This window comes from Argopecten irradians, chromosome 6 (genome assembly GCF_041381155.1).
Source record: "Argopecten irradians isolate NY chromosome 6, Ai_NY, whole genome shotgun sequence".
Classification (NCBI taxonomy): domain Eukaryota; kingdom Metazoa; phylum Mollusca; class Bivalvia; order Pectinida; family Pectinidae; genus Argopecten; species Argopecten irradians.
The window spans coordinates 5,646,493-5,672,395 of NC_091139.1; the positions used below are offsets into that span (position 1 = coordinate 5,646,493).

A 25,903-nucleotide genomic window follows, 5' to 3' on the forward strand; every position below is an offset into this window, starting at 1 on the left:
TGTGGTCTAAACCTGGAATACTCTGTGTGTACCTGTGGTCTAAACCTTGTATATTCCGTATTTACCTGTGGTCTAAACTTTGTATACTCTGTGTGTACCTGTGGTCTTAACCTTGTATACTCCGTATCTACCTGTATTCTAAACCTTGTGCACTCCGTGTCTACATGTGGTCTAAACCTTGTGTACTCCGTGTGTACCTGTGGTCTAAACCTTGTGTACTCCGTGTGTACCTGTTGTCTAAACCTTGTATATTCCGTATCTACCTGTGGTCTAAACCTTGTATACTCCGTGTGTACCTGTTGTCAAAACCTTGTGTACTCCTTGTGTACCTGTGGTCTAAACCTTGTATACTCCGTATCTACCTGTGGTCTAAACCTTGTGTACTCCGTATCTACATGTGGTTAAAACCTAGTATACTCCGTGTGTACTGGTGGTCTTAACCTTGTATACTCCGTATTTACCTGTGGTCTAAACCTTGTGTACTCCGTATCTACCTGTGGTCTAAACCTTGTATACTCCGTATCTACCTGTGGTCTAAACCTTGTGTACTCCGTATCTACCTGTGGTCTAAACCTTGTGTACTCCGTATCTACCTGTGGTCTAAACCTTGTGTACTCCGTGTGTACCTGTAGTCTAAACATTGTGTACTCCATGTCTACCTGTAGTCTAAACCTTGTATACTCCGTATCTACCTGTAGTCTAAACCTTGTGAACTCCATGTCTACCTATAGTCTAAACCTTGTATGCTCCGTATCTACCTGTGGTCTAAACCTTGTATACTCCGTGTGTACCTGTGGTCTAAACCTTGTGTACTCCGTGTGTACCTGTGGTCTAAACCTTGTATACTCCGTATCTACCTGTGGTCTAAACCTTGAATACTCCGTGTGTACCTGTGGTCTAAACCTTGTTTATTCCGTATCTACCTGTGGTCTAAACCTTGTGTACTCCGTGTGTACCTGTGGTCTAAACCTTGTGTACTCCGTGTACCTGTTGTCTAAACCTTGTCTACTCCGTATCTACCTGTGGTCTAAACCTTGGTATACTCCGTGTACCTGTGGTCTAACCTTGTATACTCCGTGTGTACCTGTGGTCTAAACCTTGTATACTCCGTATGTACCTGTGGTCTAAACCTTGTATACTCCGTATCTACCTGTGGTCTAAACCTTGTGTACTCCGTGTGTACCTGTGGTCTAAACCTTGTGTACTCCGTATGTACCTGTGGTCTAAACCTTGTGTACTCCGTATTCTACCTGTGGTCTAAACCTTGTATATGTGTCCTGTGTGTCTAAACCTGTAGTCTAAACCTTGTCTAAACCTTGTAACTCCGTGTCTATCTATAGTCTAAACCTTTGTATGCTCCGTATCTACCTGTGGTCTAAACCTTAAATACTCCGTGTGTACCTGTGGTCTAAACCTTTTGTACTCCGTGTGTACCTGTGGTCTAAACCTTGTATACTCCGTATCTACCTGTGGTCTAAACCTGGAATACTCTGTGTGTACCTGTGGTCTAAACCTTGTATATTCCGTATTTACCTGTGGTCTAAACCTTGTATACTCCGTGTGTACCTGTGGTCTTAACCTTGTATACTCCGTATCTACCTGTGGTCTAAACCTTGTGTACTCCGTGTGTACCTGTGGTCTAAACCTTGTGTACTCCGTGTGTACCTGTAGTCTAAACCTGTGTGTACTCAGTGTGTACCTGTTGTCTAAACCTTGTATATTCCGTATCTACCTGTGGTCTAAACCTTGTATACTCCGTATCTACCTGTGGTCTTAACCTTGTGTACTCCATGTCTACCTGTAGTCTAAACCTTGTATACTCCGTAACTACCTGTAGTCTAAACCTTGTGAACTCCATGTGTACCTATAGTCTAAACCTTGTATGCTCCGTATCTACCTGTGGTCTAAACCTTAAATACTCCGTGTGTACCTGTGGTCTAAACCTTTTGTACTCCGTGTGTACTTGTGGTCTAAACCTTGTTTCCTTTTTCCGTATCTACCTGTGGTCTAAACCTTGTGTACTCCGTGTGTACCTGTTGTCTAAACATTGTGTACTCCATGTCTACCTGTAGTCTAAACCTTGTATACTCCGTAACTACCTGTAGTCTAAACCTTGTGAACTCCATGTCTACCTATAGTCTAAACCTTGTATGCTCCGTATCTACCTGTGGTCTAAACCTTAAATACTCCGTGTGTACCTGTGGTCTAAACCTTTTGTACTCCGTGTGTACCTGTGGTCTAAACCTTGTATATTCCGTATCTACCTGTGGTCTAAACCTGGAATACTCTGTGTGTACCTGTGGTCTAAACCTTGTATATTCCGTATTTACCTGTGGTCTAAACTTTGTATACCCTGTGTGTACCTGTGGTCTTAACCTTGTATACTCCGTATCTACCTGTATTCTAAACCTTGTGCACTCCGTGTCTACATGTGGTCTAAACCTTGTGTACTCCGTGTGTACCTGTGGTCTAAACCTTGTGTACTCCGTGTCTACCTGTGGTCTAAACCTTGTATACTCCGTATCTACCTGTGGTCTAAACCTTGTGTACTCCGTGTGTACCTGTTGTCTAAACCTTGTATATTCCGTATCTACCTGTGGTCTAAACCTTGTATACTCCGTGTGTACCTGTTGTCAAAACCTTGTGTACTCCTTGTGTACCTGTGGTCTAAACCTTGTATACTCCGTATCTACCTGTGGTCTAAACTTTGTGTACTCCGTATCTACCTGTGGTCTAAACCTTGTATACTCCGTGTGTTCCTGTTGTCAAAACCTTGTGTACTCCATGTCTACCTGTAGTCTAAACCTTGTATACTCCGTAACTACCTGTAGTCTAAACCTTTTGAACTCCATGTCTACGTATAGTCTAAACCTTGTATGCTCCGTATCTACCTGTGGTCTAACCTTAATTACTCCGTGTGTACTTGTGGTCTAAACTTTGTATACTCTGTGTGTACCTGTGGTCTTAACCTTGTATACTCCGTGCGTACCTGTTGTCAAAACCTTGTGTACTCCTTGTGTACCTGTTGTCAAAACCTTGTATACTCCGTATCTACCTGTGGTCTAAAGTTTGGCTTAACCATTATCTCATTTGTAACCCCTTATCTGATTAGCTGAAACAACGGCACAATGATTTCATAGAATGAAGAGTCCCTCAAAATATTTTATATTTTACTGGATTAGACTGAATAATAAGGATTAACTTGAATATATTTTTATGTTGTAGAACTATACCGGGTAACACAAAAATCAAATTGTACTGTCATCATAACCGGCTGCGCTATACAATATACAAAACGTAACTCCATAATCATCTCTTTAAGTTAATTATTTCATCCAAAAATAAACGAGAGAAAAAAACCATAATGTAGGTGAAGGATAAGATAACGAAATACAATAAAAATAATTCCATGTCATATATTGAAAATAATCATACTGTCATCATGTCTCCATGAAGTCAAATCATATACTAAAAAAATCCTTAAATAAAATAAATGGCAGCTGTGAAATTATATATAAAAGCATAGGTTTGAGTACTGTAAACGCATTGATCTTCGCGCTGTATAATATTTTTATCATAATTCATTAGTGCAGATATAAACTAGCGCAATTCAATGGTTCAATACCGCAAATACCGCTGTGCAAAAGTTTGCGCTGTACATGATTTAGCACTTCAAACAAAACGCGAAAAGGGATAAAACTAAACTACAGCTTAAATAAGTACGTTTACAGTACTTAGTATATCGTTGCTGCATTAATTATTTCCTATAAACTTTTAAATGCTATTTATATATGTCTTGTGTACTTACCTGCTCTACAATTGATCGATAGCATCTATTGTGGCTCCCGGTGACATGTCAACGCCTATTGGAACCATCGTTGCTGTCATCACTGGGACACTTCTAGCAGTAATGATAGTGGGTGTTGTGGTTTTTATGGCCATCAAGAAAAGGTAATATATCAGCTCAAAAGTGTATCTGAAACAAATGTGAATGATGTAAAATATGTATAGGAGAAACACCTCAAACTGTGGAATAGTCAAGATAATGAATTGTTCAAGGCCCGTAAGGGCCGAGAACTATTCATTATCTTGACTATTCCACAGTTTGAGGTGTTTATCATACTTAAAACATGGCATTGAATGTCACTGGTACTCTCCATTATTACATTGGTATTGTTTAACTTTTCCACAGCTCCAGGTAAACCAGTGTCTTTTGAATATTTGAAAATTAACTAACGAGAGTTTAGATAAACATGATAAACAACCGTCATGCGTTGGGGAACTTGTTTAACCCATAACCTTAACTCTAAATTTATACCGTGGTGACCATTTTCTCGTCTTCATTCAGGGAAACCACACAATGTGTAATGATATCTTTCCACCATAAAATATAGTGCCTAAATAGAGAGCAATTATATTGTGTTGTTTATAGCAATTACCTGTTAACAGTAAATACAATGCTATTTAAAAGAAAATGTGCTATGAAATTTAATCCTAATTTGAAAGCAAATGGGAATCAAGAGATCTTGGAGTTGACCAATCAGAGGCGCCTTAGGTGTTTACACACTGGAGTGAGTAAACATACACACTGGAGTGTGTAAACATAAACGATAACCAACTGCTATGGAATTTATCACATGTTTTTACATTGTGATACATGCATAGTTATGGGATAAAAATATCTAACACTTTCATGTTAATGATATTGACGTTTTATTTCTTTTTGTCCACTACATCATCATCATTTAGATTTTTGGTACCAACTCTCAGGTTCTGCTATTTTTCATTTTTAGGCGACGCAGAGTTCCTATTACTAATCGAGAAATGGGTAAGGGGATTTCTTTGGAATCGAATTTCGATATATTCTTTGTGTATTGTGGAAAAGCTTTAACAACTGTAACTTTCTCGTACTCTGGACACATGACTTGAATTACTGCAAAGTAATAAACAAAAATCGCTTAATTCAAATTTGGATTCAACAGTGCCTACAAATGAAGTAATTTGCGATATATACCGGATATCTCATTATTGCATGACCTCTTGGTGGTAACTATTCTGTGGACCGCGCTTAATGCAAAGCATGGAATAGAACCTTGCCCATTATGAATTTCAGTCAGTGTGATTGGTGAGAATTATTTTGTGGGCACAATTCACGTCGTTTTCTCATAAAAGTATGACGTTACGCACTCAAACATATGACGTCACAATCAATACATTCCCGCAAGGGCAGATAACTCTGTAATATGCCAATACAGAATTATAAAATGTGGAATGATAATTATTGTTAATATATTACCAGGTGTCCTGTACGACAACATAGCCACAGGCATGCACGCGGATACCGAGCAGAGCCATATGTACGAGAGACTCGGCAATACCGTCCGGCGTGAAGAAATACAGAATGATGAAGCGAATTCATACGAAATTGTGCTGTAGAATATCAAGAAGGATGAATCTCTAACAATTCATATAAAATCTTCTTCTTTTTTTTAATATATTTAAGACTGTTTATGGAATTCAAATTTTGTTAGTAAAAAAACTAATCTTATGACTTTGAAACATATATTGCAATGCAAGCATATACAAAGTCAGATTGTTGTTTTTTTAAACAAATATTGATGACTGTTTTTGCAATTCAAGATGAAACAAAATTCCCTTTTAACTATCTAATGAATGTCGTATTACATTTATGACGGTTTACATTAAATATATTGTACGTAGGATATTGTAAAAGTGTAGATAGGATAATTGTTTTTATTTTTTTTTCAAAGATTTTCAAAAAAGACATAACATCAACAATTCACACACACATTCATACAAATCTGATTTTTTTTTTCAAATTATAATTTTTCCAAGACATTCAAAGTTATCTTTTATACAATCATGTATACTGAAGGATAACAAACATCACAGAAAGAGATATAATGAGGAAGGAATTGGTAGTTAAACATGTAAAACAAATCAAGATAGATAATTTTATAATAGCGTTTGTCTAATAGGGAAAATTATTATACTTGTATATCATATTTCAAAGTAGAGCTGTAAGACAAACGAGAAAAAGAAAGGACTACTTTTAACATTTTTAACCATTTTTTTTTGTGTGTGTGTGTGTTTTTTTTTTTTTTTGTGTGTGTTTTTTCAATTTGTTCCCCTGTATCACGAAAAATATTTTGTTGGCCCTTTTAATAGTGTTTTATTAATCCAGTATATGTTATGTAACCATCTGCTTTTATAAACATATTGTTTAATAAACAAAACAATATCAAAACACTATCATTATCAATATTGGTATAAATTCCTATTTGGCTTAAAAACCCAAACAGCATAGATTCTTTGTCTAAGGTAAAGGGAATGCTAAAAACACTTTAAACAAATTATCCAGAATGGTCCAAAAAAAGCTTAACTTCTCTTTATTCTCATAACATACGGACAGTTGTTTCCCTTTCATTGCCAAAAAAAAAAGAAAAAAAATACGGATTGTTTACAAGGCCAATTTTGTATATATATGAAAATATAATCAATTCTATATTGAACTATTTTAATTTATTTTGATTTCTTGTTACATTGATAGGAATAACAAAAAGCATCTCCAATATTTTATGGTCCTAGTCTTATAATCAATTGCCGACTGACATCTTTCCGTTATTATCTGAACAGTAACCAGTGAAACTCGTGTATGCAATGCAGTTGTTGTCATGTATTGAGCAGAGATTGGAGGTTTTTCTACAAGGAACACAGTTTTCCTTCGCCATCAAAATCTAACGCATCAAAGACCAGAGATATAATATCTATAGGATCAAAATAAAAGAGTTCATTTGATATGAGATTTTATGAAACGAGTCTTTTTTGCTAGTCTTGGCGGGCAAAAATTAAATTTCTAGATGAGTTCTTATGAAAAGTGTCTTAAAGGTTTTATTTTTGCGAGCCTATTAGCGCATAGATAATAAAATCTCATATGAAATTAATACGAATTTAAGATAATTTTCATCACATAACTACACAACCTACATTTGGAATAATGTGAATATGTATTGCGAAAATCCAGCGGTGGACGCTATTGTGTCCCGCCGTCCTCGAAATCCTGACGTCATTTTATTGTTTCTATCATCACGTCACCATGAATTTCCAAACAATGAAAATCGCTCCAGATCATATTACACTGGTGACATATATAAAAATATTAAACGGGCGAAATCACTGGATATCAGGCGCATTATGTAATAAATAGTTGATATAAACTATAAAAATAAATTGTTGACGAACAATTTGTTCGAATGGGTGTTCCACGAATAACATTATTGACGTCTGAAAATTATTAATTGGTAATGTTCTACAGTATTGTTTTCTGCATTATTTAAGCATTGATGTCACTATTCTTTAAATTTATCGGGGTATGAAAAAAAATAGTTTGCAAACTGTGTGAATCCGCGTAGCGGATTCTCACAAAGTTTGCAAACATTTTTTTTTCATAACCCGATAAAATTTAAAAAATAGTGACATCAATACTTATAATTAATTTTATACTCTATTTGATAAAATGAAGTATGTTTATATGCATCATTACAGTGGTTTTTCAAGGGATTCTTTTTTTCCGAATCAATACGCAACGTCAATGTCTCTTTTGTGACGTCACGATAACGTCGGGGTTTTGCGCCATTCTCGAATTTTTTTTCATAGTGGTATGCAAAAAAATATTGGCCAATCAGAAAGGCGGATTTGGTATGAAAACAAAGAAAAATTAATTATTAAAGTATATAGTAAAAAAAAAATAATAAGCAGAAAATCATATAGATAATGACATTATAGACCCTCTTCGTTTCCGAAACAAAAATAAAATTATAAGTTTGAAAATAATAATAACACAAGAAACTTTATATTGATTTCCTACCCTGTTGTTGTTATACGACCCGCGTTATGAAAACTAACATTTGATTCATTTTAATTAAATTGTTCAGAAGGTGATGATAATTTTACGTTTAACAAGCTTAAAACTTTTGAGACTCTACAAAATTGTTAACCTCGTTTTACATTGCCATGTAAAGAATTAAAACCCGTTTCGGAAAGATAGAGGGCCTATATATTTTCCATGTTTCCATGTTTAACAACTTTACATTTTTTTTGCATAAATTTTAAAATTTGACTTGTAAAAGGACGATAACATTTCTCTGCCACTAACTTTTTTAATCCATTTTGACAAGGTTACTATTATCTTTTTTTATATATTTATGTTTTGAGTATATACTGCCATTACAGCACATGGCAGTTACAATTTTTTTTAACTTTTTTTGCGTGCGATTTACTTCTGCGATTTTCGCGTTTTGTTTTGATACACGAAAAGTTATCACCACGAATTAGTATTTACTTCGATACTAATGAAAGATATTTCAATTCAGTTTTTTTGGATCCGCAAAAATAAATCTTCGCCTACATGATTTGATACTAAAATCTTGAACATTTGTACATAGTACATTATCTAAATATGTGTATTACAATATAACTTTACGCTTTTTACAATGGAACGTTATCTAAAACGGAGCCTTTTTAAAGATATTTGATGCAGAATTTTTACTTTTCATTAAAAGTTTTAAATATTTATTTAAAAAATAATGATATAAGGTATTATGAAGCATCTGTAGATTTTAATTTTCGTTAGTCATCATCTCTATTTTAATATAATAACAGCAAAAATTGAAAAACTGGATCAACATCTGACCGATCAAATGGCCTACAAAGTCTTCCTTTATATTATGCAATTAGCGACGCCCATATGGTGAACTTATACAAGCTTCTTTTAATGTTCATTACATGATCAGATTACCTGTCTAATCTATTATTGCACACAGAGTCTTCAGTATTTCTATGACTGGAGTGGTTATAACGATAGTGATAGTAACTCCTGGAATATCGAGGATGATTATCTTACAGTATCGTCATTATTAATAATGCATGTTTTAGGAAGTATTCATCCATATAACATAATCAGTATATTATCAGTATATTTACACGTATCCTCTCAACATTGTCTCCTTATATGGTCATAATTGACGCACCGGAAAGTAGTCATCCATATATCATACTGTAGTCAGTATATTATCAGTATATTTACATGTATCATGTCAATATTGTCTCCTTATATGGTCATAATTGACGCACCGGAAAGTAGTCATTCATATATCATACTGTAGTCAGTATATCATCAGTATATTTACATGTATCCTGTCAACATTGTTCCTTATATGGTCATAATTGACGCACCGGAAAGTAGTCATCCATATATCATACTGTAATCAGCATAGTATCAGTATAATTACATGTATCATTTTAATATAATCTCATCATATACAGTCATAAGTGATAAGGCACTAGAATAAAAGTCATTCATACATTATGTACATCATGCTGCTGTAATCAGCATAAAATCAGTTTGTGAAGATTAACTTACATGTATCGTCATCATTCATTAATACATAGTATAAAATCAATTCTACGTAAATTGTAATTTTACCATGTTTATTAAAATATATTTTTTGTTTTTCTTGTGTTTATATTTCGTGGAAAGTACAGGATTTACCCATAACTGGTCTATTAAGGTTTTGAACCGCAGTCTGGTTACGTGTGATCATTTTTAGACAGTGACATGTAAACCAGTTACCGTAGAAGAGTTTCCAAATACGATAATAATAATTACAAATATACAATTGTATGTATCTATCCTGAACAACATATATCATTTACAAACAATATTGGCAGTATTCAGAATTTGAAGCAAAATGCATTAATTTCATCTTTGGAAATAAAGTTTCTTTTGCATCCTTCACTAGTTATATGGTCAATCTGATTAAAATAACGATCCTTATTATCACTACATGGGATAAGAGGATCTGAGAACATCCCATTAGGGGTCACGTCAAGATGACCTTTTGAAATGACCAATCAAATTGGCACTGCCGGAAACTTGACTGGGGACGAAATAGTTTCAAAAAGCTGTCCGAATTATTTTCATGTAAGTAGCCATCTCGCCCTTAGTGCACATCAAAGCTAATTGTATATGTATACTGGGGCGAAAAGACATTTTCAATTGATGTTGTAGAAAATTTATTTGATCTGAAGTTCACGTGGTATAAAGGTCATCTGGACGTGACCCCTTATGGGATATTGTCAGAGTACCTGGCCCGATACCAAAAGGTGTCGGCTTATTCCAGGTTTTCGAGTACTACTACAGCGCTCTGGCCCTAAACCAGATATCTATCTGTCATAATGTCTAAGTCTGGTGTCAGGGCCAGAATATCTCGGGCTACAAGCAACACACCCTACCCGACCACATTATACTGAAAAAGGGCGAACCAGTTGTCCAACTCCCTGTATGCTGAGCGCAATGCAGGAGCAGAGACTACCACTTTTATAGACTTTGGTGTGTCTTGGCCAAGGGACAGAACCCGAAGCCTACCTCACAGGGGCTAGCACTCCACAAAGTTACAGCTGTAAAAGTCTAATGGACATAAATTACGCAGTATTCACAAAACTCAATGATTTTTAGCTTTTAGCACTTGTGGCCCACAATTTTTTTTTAGATATCCAGTTTGTTTTAAATATTTTATTTAAGTGAGTTCTTTCTGATAAAAGCAAAGCTGATGTTTGTTTTACTATGATAATTTCTTGTGTATTTTCTTTTATAGATATGACAGAAAACACTAAATCGAACATTACAAATCTCTTTCAGTTTTTAGACGCATTGTGTCACTTAAACAATCACAAATAAAGACGTTGTCTTGACAAAGCAAGGTTATGTTCATCCTCGGAAACATTTTAGAAATTTATAATTCGTTATTGAAGGGTACACTACGGATTTTTTTACGTGATGAATGCTTTGATACGATCGACCGCACTCATAAATATTTTAATGAAAATGTGCATGCTTTACCTGTTACTGGTATGACATGTGATGAATAGAACAATATGAATGAACGGACAATATGCTGCTATTTTCACCATGTTACCTTCCTGGTATTTAAACGATGAATCCGTCGTATAGAAGGGTTTTATAAGCACATAAGGAACTGTTTGTTAAAGATGCTCCACTGCCGACAGAGCAGAAACGATATTCATCATCGATTCAATGACTGTTCCACTAAAAGATATTTTTAACTAGGTAGACGTATAAGGTTCATTTTTTTCTTTTATTTTATTTTTCATCATTTTCATAACGGAATACCAAGTTAAAAGTAAATATAAACAAGTGTTGGTTGTCTTTATACCATATGCATTGGTGTGGAACATGTGGTGTTCTAACATATATATATATATATATATATATCACGATGCGTTAACGCACTTAACTAGATACTTACTTTCATTGCTCAATTTGATGCTTCCATTATCCATAATGTTGAAGACATATTTTAACTTCCGACCACAATACGATCATTAATTTTATTTACACTACTTGTACATATAACTCTTTATCTTATACAATTTCTATGTTATGATATAAAGGCTAATATGATCCGGAGTTAAACAAAAGCAGAAGAGCCCGTAATCAAGACTCTTACACGGATACCAAGTATATGTATATATATTTGCTGAAGAAAGACAAACATAAGAAAGCTTAAAATTTCTGAATTTGTTCTACATTTGATTATGACTCATGCATGTATTTTTCATGATATACAGTTCGACTTCCCAGCAAAAAAACATATACGCTATACAAGTGCATTTATCTTTACTAAAAATATTAATCATCCATCAATTAATTTCATCATTCCCATCTTCTGAGAAAGTCTGTAATGATATATATATATATATATATATCTTTATTTTTTCTTTTTAAATTGTTATACATATGACTATGACTCATGTGTTTTCCATACAGTTCGGCTTCCCAGAGAAAAACATGATACACTAAACAAGTGCATTTGTCATTACTAGGAATATTAATCATCCAACAATTCATTCCATCATTCCAATCTTCTGAGAAAGTCTGTAATTATTTCTTTCCTGAAAATCATCCCCGCTTTATAATAACAAATGATATGAGATTTCAAAATCTTAACGTTTACATACCTTTCATGTAGTCTACAGTTGCATACATATAATATTAAAAAAAAAGCAAAGAAAAAAAGGGGAGGGGGTCAATAGAAGTGAAACCACATTTTGTCTATCTGGCAAGCTAATTATTACTGAATTTAGTATTTTTTTTTTCGAAATGCAGGTGGACTCGAATGCATCAATGAAATATTTATATCGTTCTCTTCTTGTCCTTGTCAAGTTTGATTGTGTATAAATTAATAGCAGTCTATTTATCCTAGCAACCAAAGCAACCTTAGTTACCAGTATTATTCAATGTAAGACCAAACAGGGATGTAAATATAAGGATTAATCTCAATTTTGACTGCTTATACGGTAGTATGACCTCACTTATCAACAAACATGTTCATTTTTGCGCTAACATGAAGGTTAGTTTTTAAATATGTGATTATTTCATATAAAGTGTACACATAAGCAAACTCACAACTTATGTTCTACATAAAACACATACATCAAACTACAGTCTGTTATTGCAATAAAATAAATAATAATTAAAAAACGATAGCTGTTTGAGAACAACACACCTTACCTATGAAAACCCTTCAGCGTTTGAAATTCTCAAATTGCATGTATATAATGAACATGACAGCTGAATGAGAAAAAACACTTGTCCATTTGAATTTGTGACTGGGTGTTTATTTAAGATCATATATGATTTAAACAAGATTATGCATATGAATTGCACCAACAAAATGCAGTGTACATGTAGCAGTATTAAAAAGAAGTTGGAGAAAAAATATTCAAACAAAGAGAAAAAATACATAATGTATACAAAGAGAAAAAACATACAAACAACTACACACAGGATTTACATTGTAATACCTGATAAATTCAAGATCTCTTAATTATTGCTATCTATAAAAGCTTTAACAGTGTTTTTTGTGTACCTACATTGTATATCAGCTTCACAGCAACATAAAAAGCCAAAAATAAATTAAATTATATTAAAATACTGCCAAGTTTTTCCCATACAAAAATCTTATTCTTACTTGATATTATATTTCAGGAGAACGTAAAAGATTAAAACCAAATGCTGTCCCTTCAGTATTCCCATTCTCCTCTAGCAACACTGTCAGTCCTTCCTCTAAAGCACGTAATGAACGACAAAAGAGAAGAGAAAGTCATATAGTGCATGTGCCTATTCCTAGTGTAGGTAACAGTGTTGTTGTGGAAAGTGAAAGTGAAGTTTCAGAGTTACATATAGTTTCAACTACTGAACATGTTGACCAAATTAAATCATTCAGTGACATGTCTACTCAGTGTGAAATTCAAGAGGGTAGCCAAGGTTATTCAATTGAAAATTTCCGCAGCTCTCCAAAAATACTAAAATACTACACAGGATTTGATGACTATGACCATTTCAAGTTATTTTTCAATATACTTGGTCCTGCTGCATATGACTTGCAGTTCAGATGCTCTGTCTTGTCACCAGAAAATCAGTTATTTTTAACATTAATGAAATTACGCAGAGCAACAGAAAACATTGAACTTGGTCATCTTTTTCACATCAGTGAAACTACTGTTTCAACCCTGCTAAATGCTTGGATAAACTTCCTCTATTTCCAATTGAAAGAACTTGACATTTGGCCATCAAGAGATGTTGTTGACGAGCATATGCCAGATAACTTTTCCCAGTTCAGTAAAACCAGAGTAATTTTGGATGCTACAGAGATTCCAATTCACAAGCCGCGCAATGTTAATGCCCAAAGTGCTACATTCTCTTCCTATAAAAACAAAAACACTCTCAAGACTATGGTTGGCTGCACACCCAAAGGTGCTGTTTCTTACATATCAGATGCTTACGGAGGCTCTGCGAGTGACCGCCAGATAATTGAGCGTTCTCGCCTTGTACAAGATCATTCTATGTTTACATCTGGTGACAGTATCATGGCTGATAGGGGGATTATGGTACAGGATCTATTTGCATCAAAAGATGTTCAAGTAAATACCCCAACAATGTTAAAGGGTAAAAGTCAGTTAGAGGCAGAAGATGTAGTTAGAGATAGGCGTATTGCTTCCAAAAGAATTCACATTGAAAGAGTAATAGGCTTAGCAAAAACATATAAAATACTGAATTCAAATCTGTCACATTGTAAGGTTACTCTTGGATCTAGAATTTTATATATATGCTTTGCTATTCAAAACTTCAGACAATCCATTGTAAGTTAATTATATAAATATCCTTCATACACGTAATGTACATATATAGGCGTACATATTATAATAATGTACAAGTTCATTATCTTTTTGTATCAGCACTATACTAGTACAATGTACATGTATATAAAAATAAATACCTACTTCAACAGAATATTAATTAAAATATGGTAACTTATAGTATTGTAATTCTAGAAAAATACCAGAGTACCATAAATATTATAGTTGATTACCTTAATGTTGTACACAGGAGGAGTATTTAACAATGTTAATATGTTTTTCAAGAATTCTTGGGAGCTGTGATAGTCATTTTGAATTTACCCCAAAAATAAATCTTGGTCATAACAATCTCAGAATAATTTCATGAGAGGCATACAAAATGAAAGATATTGCAAACCTACATTTTTCCTGCTACAAATTTCCTGTAGTATTTTTGGTAAAATAATTCTAACTTTGGCAGCATACTACCTGACCAAAAAGAATTATCAGCATAAATTTCCTCTACAAAAATATCTGTAAATGTATAGACTACAAAAAAACATTTCTGTTTCTTGTAAATGTTCAGTTGCCCTTGAATTTGATAGTAATAATTATGATTTGACTTAAGATGCATGTTTCCATGCTCATCTTTTACTAGAAATGGAAAGTCAGTGTTTACATCAATTACAGAATGTCTACCTCTATATGGACATTTGACTTCTACAAGGTCACCCTGGCTTGTAATGCCATCTGGTGAGGCAGCAAGAAAACTATTATTGATATCCACCCTCAACCCACATGCATAGACTCTTGTCCCCTTAATTTCCTCAAACTTTTTAATTGCGGCCTTCTCAAAGGATTGTCCATGTATGATAGCTGGTGTACTGAGTGTGGCAGGTTCAAACATAGATTGACATAACTGATCCTTGTTCCGCCGGTCAGTGGCTTTACATATATCCCCGAATCTGGAAGAAGTCAGGCGCCACTTTCTCTCCTTGTGCCACTTCTTACATAGACTTTGTTTTTTTGTAGTTTCTTCAATTTTCAGGGATTCTTCCATAGATAACACCTAGAATACAAAATTAAATACTTTTTAACTTATTTTAAAATATTGTTAGTATTTAATTCAGGTAGTAAACATGCTATAAATAACTTATAAATAATACACAAATCTTTCAAAATAAAATTATAAACTCAATATTCAATGAAAATTGACTCTCATGATAAAAAAACTCATTATGCAATGTCATTCACCATGTTTTTTAAATGACAGGGGTTAACAACTCTTTGACAGTCATATATTCAATGTAAGTTTTTTTTTATATAAAAATACCTTATTTCCTGCATCAACCCAATGTTCAGTAATAGGTAGTGTGCTGTAATCATGGTCTCTTGCTGCCACTTGTATGTTCGCCTTCGGCATGAGATATCTGTTGCAAATTGACTCAATGTTATTTTCATGTGTGCAATATTAATATTTCCAACTTTACTAGTAAATTTCAGCAATTAACAGTAGAATACAATATTTAAAATATTTACTTAAGCAAGTAATATTCTGAATCTAGATTCATATAGGTTTCTATATTTTTGCATCAAATTTAATTGATATATCTATACATATTTTTTTTTAATTTTCATACATACAAAGATTTCATGATAATGTAATTTAATCACTGTTTGAAAATTTACCTAAAAGCAAGGTCCTTGGATGATGCAGCGCAATAGTTGATTACTTGAGTTTTGACAAATGCGTTGTAACCAGCATTACCTCGGTATCTCTCAGGTCTAGGATCATCCATGTTGATGTCGTAACTGGATTCAATATCTTCTGCCTTCACTGGTGAACCTATGACAAATGTAGACAACACAGTTCAATATACATGTATAAGATTGCTTTGGAACAGAAAACACAGTAGCAGAAATAAACAGTGAATTTCAATATTACAAACCAAATATATATTACACTGTAATACTGAGTTAAAAATTATGATGATTGGTATAGATTAGGCGAACATACATTTCTAATAGTACATGTATATGGAAAGGGAATGTGTGTAGTATTATTACAGATTGCAATATGTTCTGTTCAAAAGCTATTTATTATATTGGTACATGTATGAAATATAGGTTTTATCAGAACTAGCATTTCTAGCTGATATTCTGTTGCCATATAATACTGCCAGCACCGGTGTACCTTTATATTGCTATAATATTGCAAAGTCCATTAATTATTGTCACCAAATAATTTGCATGTTTATCAATGTTAAAAAACAAACAATAACAATAAAAACCAAACAACAGCAATAAGAACAAAAAAATGAAAACAATAAAGATGTGTTGATGTGTTCAGTAATTATACAAAATACCATACTCGTTATAAGTAAAATTCTGAAAACAAACTGAATATAACCAATTAACCAAAGGCAGATTGATAATTACAATTTGGTTTCAGGTCTTCTTTCAAATTGGTACATATATGTGTTTTGTAATTTTATTCTAACACTATTTAATTGTATATACAATGGAACTGTGTTTTTCTTTTAAAAATCCTACTGCCCATTCACCACTGGTTTATTGATTTATATTAAAAAGAAACAAAAAAACTGAACGAACATTTGTTTTGTTATTGCCTTGGTAATTCTTCTTTGGTTTGTGAAAAGTTTGCAGTTGTTCTGTGCAGCTTCCCTGAATAGCAAGTCTACCAGTTTCAATAAACTGAACAAGGACAAGTAGAATGGCTGCGACATGCTTGCATGTACCGCATGGACCTTTACCAGCTGGACACTCACAATCTGTATTTATGACTTCGCCATTTGGTCCGAGTCTTACTTTGTAGTTGTAAGAAATCTGTAAAAATTGTACAGTAAAACCTACCTAAACGACCACCTCTGTATAAAGACCACTTCACACTGACAGATCATTGTCTTGTTGGTAAGACAAAGTCTACAAGTCATGTAGGTGATTAACTAATCTCAAATTAACATCAAGACCATTTTTCTAAGGTCTAAAATGACCAATTTTAACACAATTCAACCTGTGTATGATGACCACTTTGCAATTATGACAATTTTTGCTATGTCCATTGAGTGGTCTTTATTGACAGGTTTGAATGTACACCAGGTATATGTACCATTGTGGACTAAATAAGGTGTTTTATATCTAAGTTTTAAGTATGTTTCTCAGTAGATTGTTTGTCTGGTTATATTTTGCAAGCTTACTCTTTTCTTCATTGCTGCTGCAACTGTTCCAGTCAAAAACACATCAGAAGCTTCTGCCTTAAAGCTGCAGGCCTCGACCCGTCCGGACTCCAATAGGAGACGGCCTTTCGTAATAGCCTGAATATCAGCCTGATGTTGTTTGTCAACAGCCATCCTATACAAAAAATAACCTACAAAAACAAGATACAGTTATACATAGTTATACGAAAACAAAATCATATCAAATTGGAAAGAATGATTAAATTTTTGGGATCATACTGTTTAAAATATCAAAGTCAATTAAATCAATTTTATAAATATCCTGCAATAGCTTTTCATACCAAGTTCGTGTGAAGATCAATATTTTTTACTGAATAACTACAACCTACATTTACTTACAATTCCTTGAATACTAAGTTAAACATGTGCTTGAATTGGACTTCAATATTTGATTTTACACCTGTGTATACCAATGGGGCCACAGTGGCCAAGTAGTTAACATGTCTCACCACATTACCACAAGCCCTCCACCTCTGGGTTATGAGTTTGAATCCCAAGTGGGGCAGTTGCCAGGTACTGACCACTGGTCGTTGGTTTTTCTCCAGGTACTCTGGCTTTCCTCCACCGACAAACCTGGCACATCCTTAAATGACCCTGGCTATTAACAGGACGTTAAACTAATAAAACCAAACCAAAAGTCTATACAAAAAAGTATGGTTCATGTTATGTATTTTAATTAAGTTAAGATATACAGTACCTTCTACCTGTGACATTCCTAGACTTGGCAGTTGGTTTCTGTGGTCTAGCGTCAACTGCCGAAACCCAAACATTCCCACTGGCCAATCAGGTAATGGTGATGGTGTTGGCAGAAGGACAACATCACCGCGAAAGTTCTGGTTCCTGTCGTAGGCTTCTAGACTGCAATAAATATATACAGTACACTGTATATGCATGTAATTTTAAATCAATCTGTTGGACTCATTGGCTTAATGTTGTATGCATATTGCAGTAAATAATCATGTTGTTGGTTTGTCCATGGGAAAACATGCGTTAGCTTACTGTTAATATGTGTGAGATACGTTACGCCTAGGCACTATCAGACTTTGACATACATAAACAGCGACTAATATACATGATATTAAATAAATTTATGTGTTGCGGTAGTTTACCGTTAACGATCTGTATCTGTATATTGACATGAAATTACCAACACTGGCATGTAATATTGACGGGAATAAATAAAGTTTCTTTTGCATCCTTCACTATTTCAAGCGAGATTTGAATATATGGTCAATCTGATTAAAATAACGATCCTTATTATCACTACATGGGATAAGAGGATCTGAGAACATCCCATTAGGGGTCACGTCAAGATGACCTTTTGAAATGACCAATCAAATTGGCACTGCCGGAAACTTGACTGGGGACGAAATAGTTTCAAAAAGCTGTCCGAATTATTTTCATGTAAGTAGCCATCTCGCCCTTAGTGCACATCAAAGCTAATTGTATATGTATACTGGGGCGAAAAGACATTTTCAATTGATGTTGTAGAAAATTTATTTGATCTGAAGTTCACGTGGTATAAAGGTCATCTGGACGTGACCCCTTATGGGATATTGTCAGAGTACATGGCCCGATACCAAAAGGTGTCGGCTTATTCCAGGTTTTCGAGTACTACAGCGCTCTGGCCCTAAACCAGATATCTATCTGTCATAATGTCTAAGTCTGGTGTCAGGGCCAGAATATCTCGGGCTACAAGCAACACACCCTACCCGACCACATTATACTGAAAAAGGGCGAACCAGTTGTCCAACTCCCTGTATGCTGAGCGCAATGCAGGAGCAGAGACTACCACTTTTATAGACTTTGGTGTGTCTTGGCCAAGGGACAGAACCCGAAGCCTACCTCACAGCGGCTAGCACTCCACAAAGTTACAGCTGTAAAAGTCTAATGGACATAAATTACGCAGTATTCACAAAACTCAATGATTTTTAGCACTTGTGGCCCACAATTTTTTTTAGATATCCAGTTTTTTTTTAATATTTTATTTAAGTGATTTCTTTCTGATAAAAGCAAAGCTGATGTTTGTTTTACTATGATAATTTCTTGTGTACTTTATTTTATAGATATGACAGAAAACACTAAATCGAACATTACAAATCTCTTTCAGTTTTTAGACGCAATGTGTCACTTAAACAATCACAAATAAAGACGTTGTCTTGACAAAGCAAGGTTGTGTTCATCCTCGGAAGACATTTTAGAAATTTATAATTCGTTATTGAAGGGTACACTACGGGTTTTTTACGTGATGAATGCTTTGATACGATCGACCGCACTCATAAATATTTTAATGAAAATGTGCATGCTTTACCTGTTACTGGTATGACATGTGATGAATAGAACAATATGAATGAACGGACAATATGCTGCTATTTTCACCATGTTACCTTCCTGGTATTTAAACGATGAATACGTTGTATAGAAGGGTTTTATAAGCACATAAGGAACTGTTTGTTAAAGATGCTCCACTGCCGACATAGCAGAAACGATATTCATCATCGATTCAATGACTGTTCCACTAAAAGATATTTTTAACTAGGTAGACGTATAAGGTTCATTTTTTTCTTTTATTTTATTTTTCATCATTTTCATAACGGAATACCAAGTTAAAAGTAAATATAAACAAGTGTTGGTTGTCTTAATACCATATGCATTGGTGTGTAACATGTGGTGTTCTAACATATATATATATATATATATATATATCATGATGCGTTAACGCACTTAACTAGATACTTACTTTCATTGCTCAATTTGATGCTTCCATTATCCATAATGTTGAAGACATATTTTAACTTCCCACCACAATACGATCATTTCTCACCAAATTTTAATTTAACACTACTTGTACATATAACTCTTTATCTTATATAATTTCTATGTTATGATATAAAGGCTAATATGATCCGGAGTTAAACAAAAGCAGAAGAGCCCGTAATCAAGACTCTTACACGGATACCAAGTATATGTATATATATTTGCTGAAGAAAGACAAACATAAGAAAGCTTAAAATTTCTGAATTTGTTCTACATTTGATTATGACTCATGCATGTATTTTTCATGATATACAGTTCGACTTCCCAGCAAAAAAACATATACGCTATACAAGTGCATTTATCTTTACTAAAAATATTAATCATCCATCAATTAAATTCATCATTCCCATCTTCTGAGAAAGTCTGTAATGATATATATATATATATATATCTTTATTTTTTCTTTTTAAATTGTTATACATATGACTATGACTCATGTGTTTTCCATACAGTTCGGCTTCCCAGAGAAACATGATACACTAAACAAGTGCATTTGTCATTACTAGGAATATTAATCATCCAATAATTCATTCCATCATTCCAATCTTCTGAGAAAGTCTGTAATTATTTCTTTCCTGAAAATAATCCCCGCTTTATGATAGAAAATGATATGAGATTTCAAAATCTTAACGTTTACATACCTTTCATGTAGTCTACAGTTGCATACATATAATATTAAAAAAAGCAAAGAAAAAAAGGGGAGGGGGTCAATAGAAGTGAAACCACATTTTGTCTATCTGGCAAGCTAATTATTACTGAATTTTGTGGGATTTTTTTTTCGAAATGCAAGTGGACTCGAATGCATAAATGAAATATTTATATCGTTCTCTTCTTCGTCCTTGTCAAGTTTTATTGTTTATAAATTAATAGCAGTCTATTTATCCTAGCAACCAAAGCAACCTTAGTTACCAGTATTATTCAATGTAAGACCAAACAGGGATGTAAATATAAGGATTAATCTCAATTTTGACTGCTTATACGGTAGTATGACCTCACTATCAACAAACATGTTCATTTTTGCGCTAACATGAAGGTTAGTTTTTAAATATGTGATTATTTCATATAAAGTGTACACATAAGCAAACTCACAACTTATGTTCTACATAAAACACATACATCAAACTACAGTCTGTTATTGCAATAAAATAAATAATAATTAAAAAACGATAGCTGTTTGAGAACAACACACCTTACCTATGAAAACCTTTCAGCGTTTGAAATTCTCAAAATCCTCAGATTTCCCCCAAAAAGACTGTTCATTCCCCAAACCTAGCACTACTTATCATATATCAATGCAAAAATCAATAATTACGGTTATAGGTTAACCTCATTTCAACATTTACACGAGAGAACTCTATAACTTTTTAATGCTCCAGAAACATTTCATATTTACACAATGTCCCAACAAAGAGGGGATACTCCCGTTTATACTCTCATAACTTGTAGATGTATCCATTCACTGCTTTACATAGACACTGTCAGTTTACAAGTAATATAGGCCTTATTTTTCCTTCTCACGAATCATGAAGAACTTTTCATATGTTACTCACCGTCAATTGTTATCAACATTTGAGAATGACAATCTTTACAATGCATAGATTTTAATTTTACAAGAACAAAAAAGAGCTGAAAATGATGTTTGGCAGTACTGTCAAAATCATTATAATTACATATACAGTGCAATGAAATGAGTACATAGAATCAGACCATAAGGAAAACGTGTGGTCTAAAGGTTTATTTCACTTTGACATATTTACAGTGTTATTAAACTTGTAGTCCCCTGCCGGTGAAACGAAAGTCTTTGGTCAGGATTTAATAGCGCGAGAAAGTCAGGGGGTGATGGTTGTGGGGTGACGGGTGGCGGGGGTGATGGATGACCCGTGGGGGTGACGGGTGGTGGCGGTTAATTGCATTAGGTTAAGAGGATATTTAAACACTTGTAGATCAGTTTCACTTAGATTAAAGATACTCCACTGCAGACAGAGCATAAACGATACCCATAATTTCAACAATAACTCATGTCTAATTAAGTTCATATGTGTCTAATTAACACAAAATTGCATATAAAATGTATTATATTGCTTTTGATGCATGCACAGTAAGTACTTAATTCCACATAGGGAATAGTGTCATGGAGTTTTTTCGGGACGCAATTAATTCTTTTATTTTATTCTATTTTTTTCTTGAATTAAAATCAGACGCCCAAATTTCTAAATGGTGGTAATGATGTAAAGTAAATAACGTTTATAACTGAGGTATCGAGACATGCATCATTAATAGGACTTATTGTTATATTTAGTAAGATTTTGGATCACATTGACAATATTATTCAAGATTAATTCAAACTTATTTTGACAGTAGAACTTTTGACTGAACTTTAAATATAGAGTATTAACTTGAGAAAAAAATCAGCACAAATTGTTCTAACTTATAGATGTACACCTCTGTCAAAATTTTCTTGTAATAAACTTTTTTTCATATACATTCAACCGTTGACAAATGGTATTTTTCTCAATCAAAACAGGAGCAGACAAATTGTTTTTTTTTCTTCAGTTTCTCGATAGCTCACACGACAATATTATTATATTAAAAACAAATACTTGAAATTGTTATAAAATAAACCGGAACTACATTTCACTGCTCTCTCTACTTCAATGACGCATTGAAAATAATCGTCTAAAAAACAGGAAATTTTATTGATACGGACGGAAATAGGTTGCTTTGAAATTAACATAGAAATGTGTTCTCACTTTCAGTGTCAACATGACTAATGATAATACGAACATACACTGTACCGTACATAATGCATCAATGGATTTTGAAAGGAGAGAGCAATAATGAACTGAAATACATTATATGCATTTCTGTTCAATTAGATTCTTCGACTACTTTCACAGTGTTATTGGTAAATTACGTTCTAGCATATAACATCAAGGTTCACATACCGCAGCCTCCCAAATCATACAATCGCAGCACTGGACACGCATGAGAGGCAGTGCTCAAATGACCCTGACTATTGATAGGACGTTAATGGAAATAAACAATGCAAAAACACACAAAAAAAACCAGGAGTCAAAAAATGGTGGATTTTAACAATAAAATCCATTCGTTAAAGGACGTCTACAATTGTGTCCATATAATAATTAAAACAAAAATTATATATGCAGAATTAAACCATATCCTATTCTTGAAATCTTTTTTTTTTTTTTTTTTGCTTCATAGAGTAATTTTGGTTTTATTTCATTGAACGTCCTATTAACAGCCAGGCTTATTAAGGACATGGCAGTTTTAGATGATGGAGGAAGGTGGCATTACCTGGAGAAAAAACACCGACCAGCGGTCAGTACCTGGCAATTACCCCACAAGAATTCAAACTAATGTGCTAAAGGTGGACGGCCTATGGGAATATGTTGGAAAATCTTAAAGCTAATGTGCCGTAACATGGCAAAAATTTTTGACATGCTATTTTGTCTAGTTCAATCTATTGAAACACATCAGGTTTGATGAATTAAGTTGTGAAAATCATTCAAATGGAGAGTCAAATACAACACAGAAATTATATACTGTAAAATTCATTTTTATGCCTTATGTATGTTAAGATGGAACAAATTTGACCGTATGTACTCATTTCACTGCGATGTAGATGTAAATATAATGATTTTTTAACAGTACTCCTCAGTACAGTTCAGCTCTTTTTTGTACTTGTAAAATTAAAATGTATGAACCGTTAGTATTGTAGTTCTCAAAATATTGGTAATTCTTTATGACGAATAAAGTATTAAAAGCTCTTCTTGATTCGTGAGTATGAAAATTACGGCACACATAACTTAGACCACTTTACCATCGCGGCCCCTCATTTCTCAATATGCATTATTAATAAAGGTAAACATAGGTAAAAGTATTGGTTATAAAATATTAGTGTGGAGCGAGTATTGAGTTAGGTTTAAAAACGAAGGTGTGATGTATAAAATGAATTTATACTGTGTTAAAAACATACAGAGAAAGTTCAAATCACGTTTAGCCAATAAACTCAGACACTACAAATTCACAAATTGCCGGTTTAAACCCCAAATTTTCTTATTATGTTTCTTGTGCATTGTGTATTCGCTTACAACATAGCGAATGTTAGAGATCACGTGGCCACACTCCCGTGTTCCCACGCTAGTAGACGAGCTCTCTACTGATGCAGGCACATTTAAAAAGTTAAGTTTTCCTATGAACCAGAAACGTATACTTCAAAGGTCAGAACTGCATCAGAACGTCTTGTTCGGTGCAAATAGCGAAAAAGATGCTTTTAGTTTTCACATGGATAAAGATAATTGTGCTTATTGTTGTTTTAAACTTATTAAATAAGTAAAAATTTTTGAGTATGTTTGAAGGGGACAAGTGCTTACCGGAATACCCTGTGTAGCTGGTGTAGCTGAGTAACAGTAGAAAAAGAAAAAAAAGTTAAAAAAAAAAATACAGTATCTATGAATTTCAAATAAAACTAAACGGCATTCGGTATAGAAATATGCAATGACTTGCAGACTATAGTCACCAGAAAGCTGCGGACTTTTGATGTGAAATAATATCTAAATTAATATAAAGTATAAATGTCATGACATCAGAGTTCCTAAGTGTCGGAAGTTAGAGAACAAAAAGGATACACCGTGTTGACGTATACAACTTTCAATTTCCAAGCGGAGCACGTGACTAAGCAAACAATAACTACAACAATACTTCCTGGTAGAGACGTTCACGATTCAGACATCCATCAGACTTGTGTGTCGATTTAGCAGTACCAGAGACTGAATAAGGGCGGCTTCCGTAATGAAGGGAGGGGCGCTTGCCCTCGTTGGACTCGTCCTGACACATGTTCAGCCTGGACAACCGCTGTGTGAGTATAATATATTCAGTTCCTGATAATTAAGTACATGTATCACTTACCTACATTAAAGTCTTAAAAGTAAAAAAGATACAGCGTAAATGCATTTACTAGTGTCATCATCTGAAGTCCATCTAACATAGGTTATTAACAGTGCGCTTAGTTATACTTATGCATTAGTTTGAAGTTTTCCTTTAGCTACTTTGTAGTTTAAAGTGCGTCCGGCGCAATGGTGTCCCCCCGTAATGTTAATGTGGCGAGAGGTCGTGTGACAGAATAAATGTGTAGTGTGAGGGTGTGACAAAGTGTGGTAGGTGTTTATGTGTACTACATGAACATGGGCGTATTTGTCATCCGTTCCTCTTCCGACCATCGTTGTACTGAAATATCTTATGTATGACCCGATGGACATAAAGAGACATGTTTTTTTTCTTAAAAATAAATGACTAACGTTTTGGGGATTGCCACAACATGTTTCAAAATATTCAAGTTTATGCAATTTATCAATGAAAGTAAATATTATGTTAAAGAGAACAACAAATATCCCACACATATTGTTTCCGAATATTCTTTCTTTTATAAAAGTATGAATATTGTTTTTTGATTTTTTATGATAATGTGATGATAATACCATTGTTGATGATAAGTAATCAATAGTATAGTACATGTGTTTTTTTCTGTGTGTTTTGCGCTGTGTCAAAGTCACATGTCTCATCACTTGGTTAGTGAAATCGTTTGTTGA

At 33.9% G+C, this 25,903-nt stretch overlaps 4 protein-coding genes across 10 annotated transcripts in view; 3 read left to right on the top strand and 1 right to left on the bottom strand.

Moving 5' to 3' along the window:
• The window catches only part of LOC138324784 (uncharacterized), a 40,953-nt gene extending 31,421 nt beyond the window's left edge, over positions 1 to 9,532 (top strand). For 2 of the 5 annotated variants that reach the window (XM_069269928.1, XM_069269927.1), the window contains 4 exons: positions 3,226 to 3,297; positions 3,831 to 3,951; positions 4,794 to 4,828; positions 5,300 to 9,532. In XM_069269928.1, the coding sequence (XP_069126029.1) occupies positions 3,226 to 3,297; positions 3,831 to 3,951; positions 4,794 to 4,828; positions 5,300 to 5,436 (365 nt within the window). In that variant the 3' untranslated portion in view covers positions 5,437 to 9,532. The remainder of the gene's footprint in view (positions 1 to 3,225; positions 3,298 to 3,830; positions 3,952 to 4,793; positions 4,829 to 5,299) is intronic. The other 3 variants (XM_069269929.1, XM_069269931.1, XM_069269930.1) reach the window with 2 other exon arrangements.
• Positions 9,533 to 12,663: 3,131 nt separating this feature from the next.
• Positions 12,664 to 14,474, top strand: LOC138324786 (uncharacterized). The gene has a single exon (XM_069269933.1). The coding sequence runs from the start codon at positions 13,333 to 13,335 to the stop codon at positions 14,251 to 14,253; it is 921 nt and encodes a 306-aa protein (XP_069126034.1). The 5' UTR covers positions 12,664 to 13,332; the 3' UTR covers positions 14,254 to 14,474.
• Positions 14,475 to 14,504: 30 nt separating this feature from the next.
• LOC138324787 (uncharacterized) lies at positions 14,505 to 18,623 on the bottom strand. Of its 3 annotated transcripts, XM_069269934.1 has the most exons (5): positions 18,175 to 18,623; positions 17,439 to 17,608; positions 15,910 to 16,066; positions 15,554 to 15,650; positions 14,505 to 15,289 (listed from the first exon to the last, which is right to left on the bottom strand). In XM_069269934.1, the coding sequence occupies exons 3-5, from the start codon at positions 16,017 to 16,019 to the stop codon at positions 14,639 to 14,641; spliced, it is 858 nt and encodes a 285-aa protein (XP_069126035.1). In that variant the 5' UTR covers positions 16,020 to 16,066; positions 17,439 to 17,608; positions 18,175 to 18,623; the 3' UTR covers positions 14,505 to 14,638. The 3 variants fall into 3 exon arrangements, with proteins under 3 accessions (XP_069126035.1, XP_069126037.1, XP_069126036.1); XM_069269936.1 differs by lacking the exons at positions 17,439 to 17,608; positions 18,175 to 18,623 and adding an exon at positions 16,834 to 17,387; XM_069269935.1 differs by lacking the exons at positions 17,439 to 17,608; positions 18,175 to 18,623 and having other exon boundaries at positions 15,910 to 16,805.
• Positions 18,624 to 24,780: 6,157 nt separating this feature from the next.
• The window catches only part of LOC138324788 (receptor-type tyrosine-protein phosphatase epsilon-like), a 37,527-nt gene continuing 36,404 nt past the window's right edge, over positions 24,781 to 25,903 (top strand). The window contains exon 1 of the mRNA XM_069269937.1: positions 24,781 to 25,173. Coding sequence (XP_069126038.1) covers positions 25,107 to 25,173 — 67 coding nt within the window. The 5' untranslated portion in view covers positions 24,781 to 25,106. The remainder of the gene's footprint in view (positions 25,174 to 25,903) is intronic.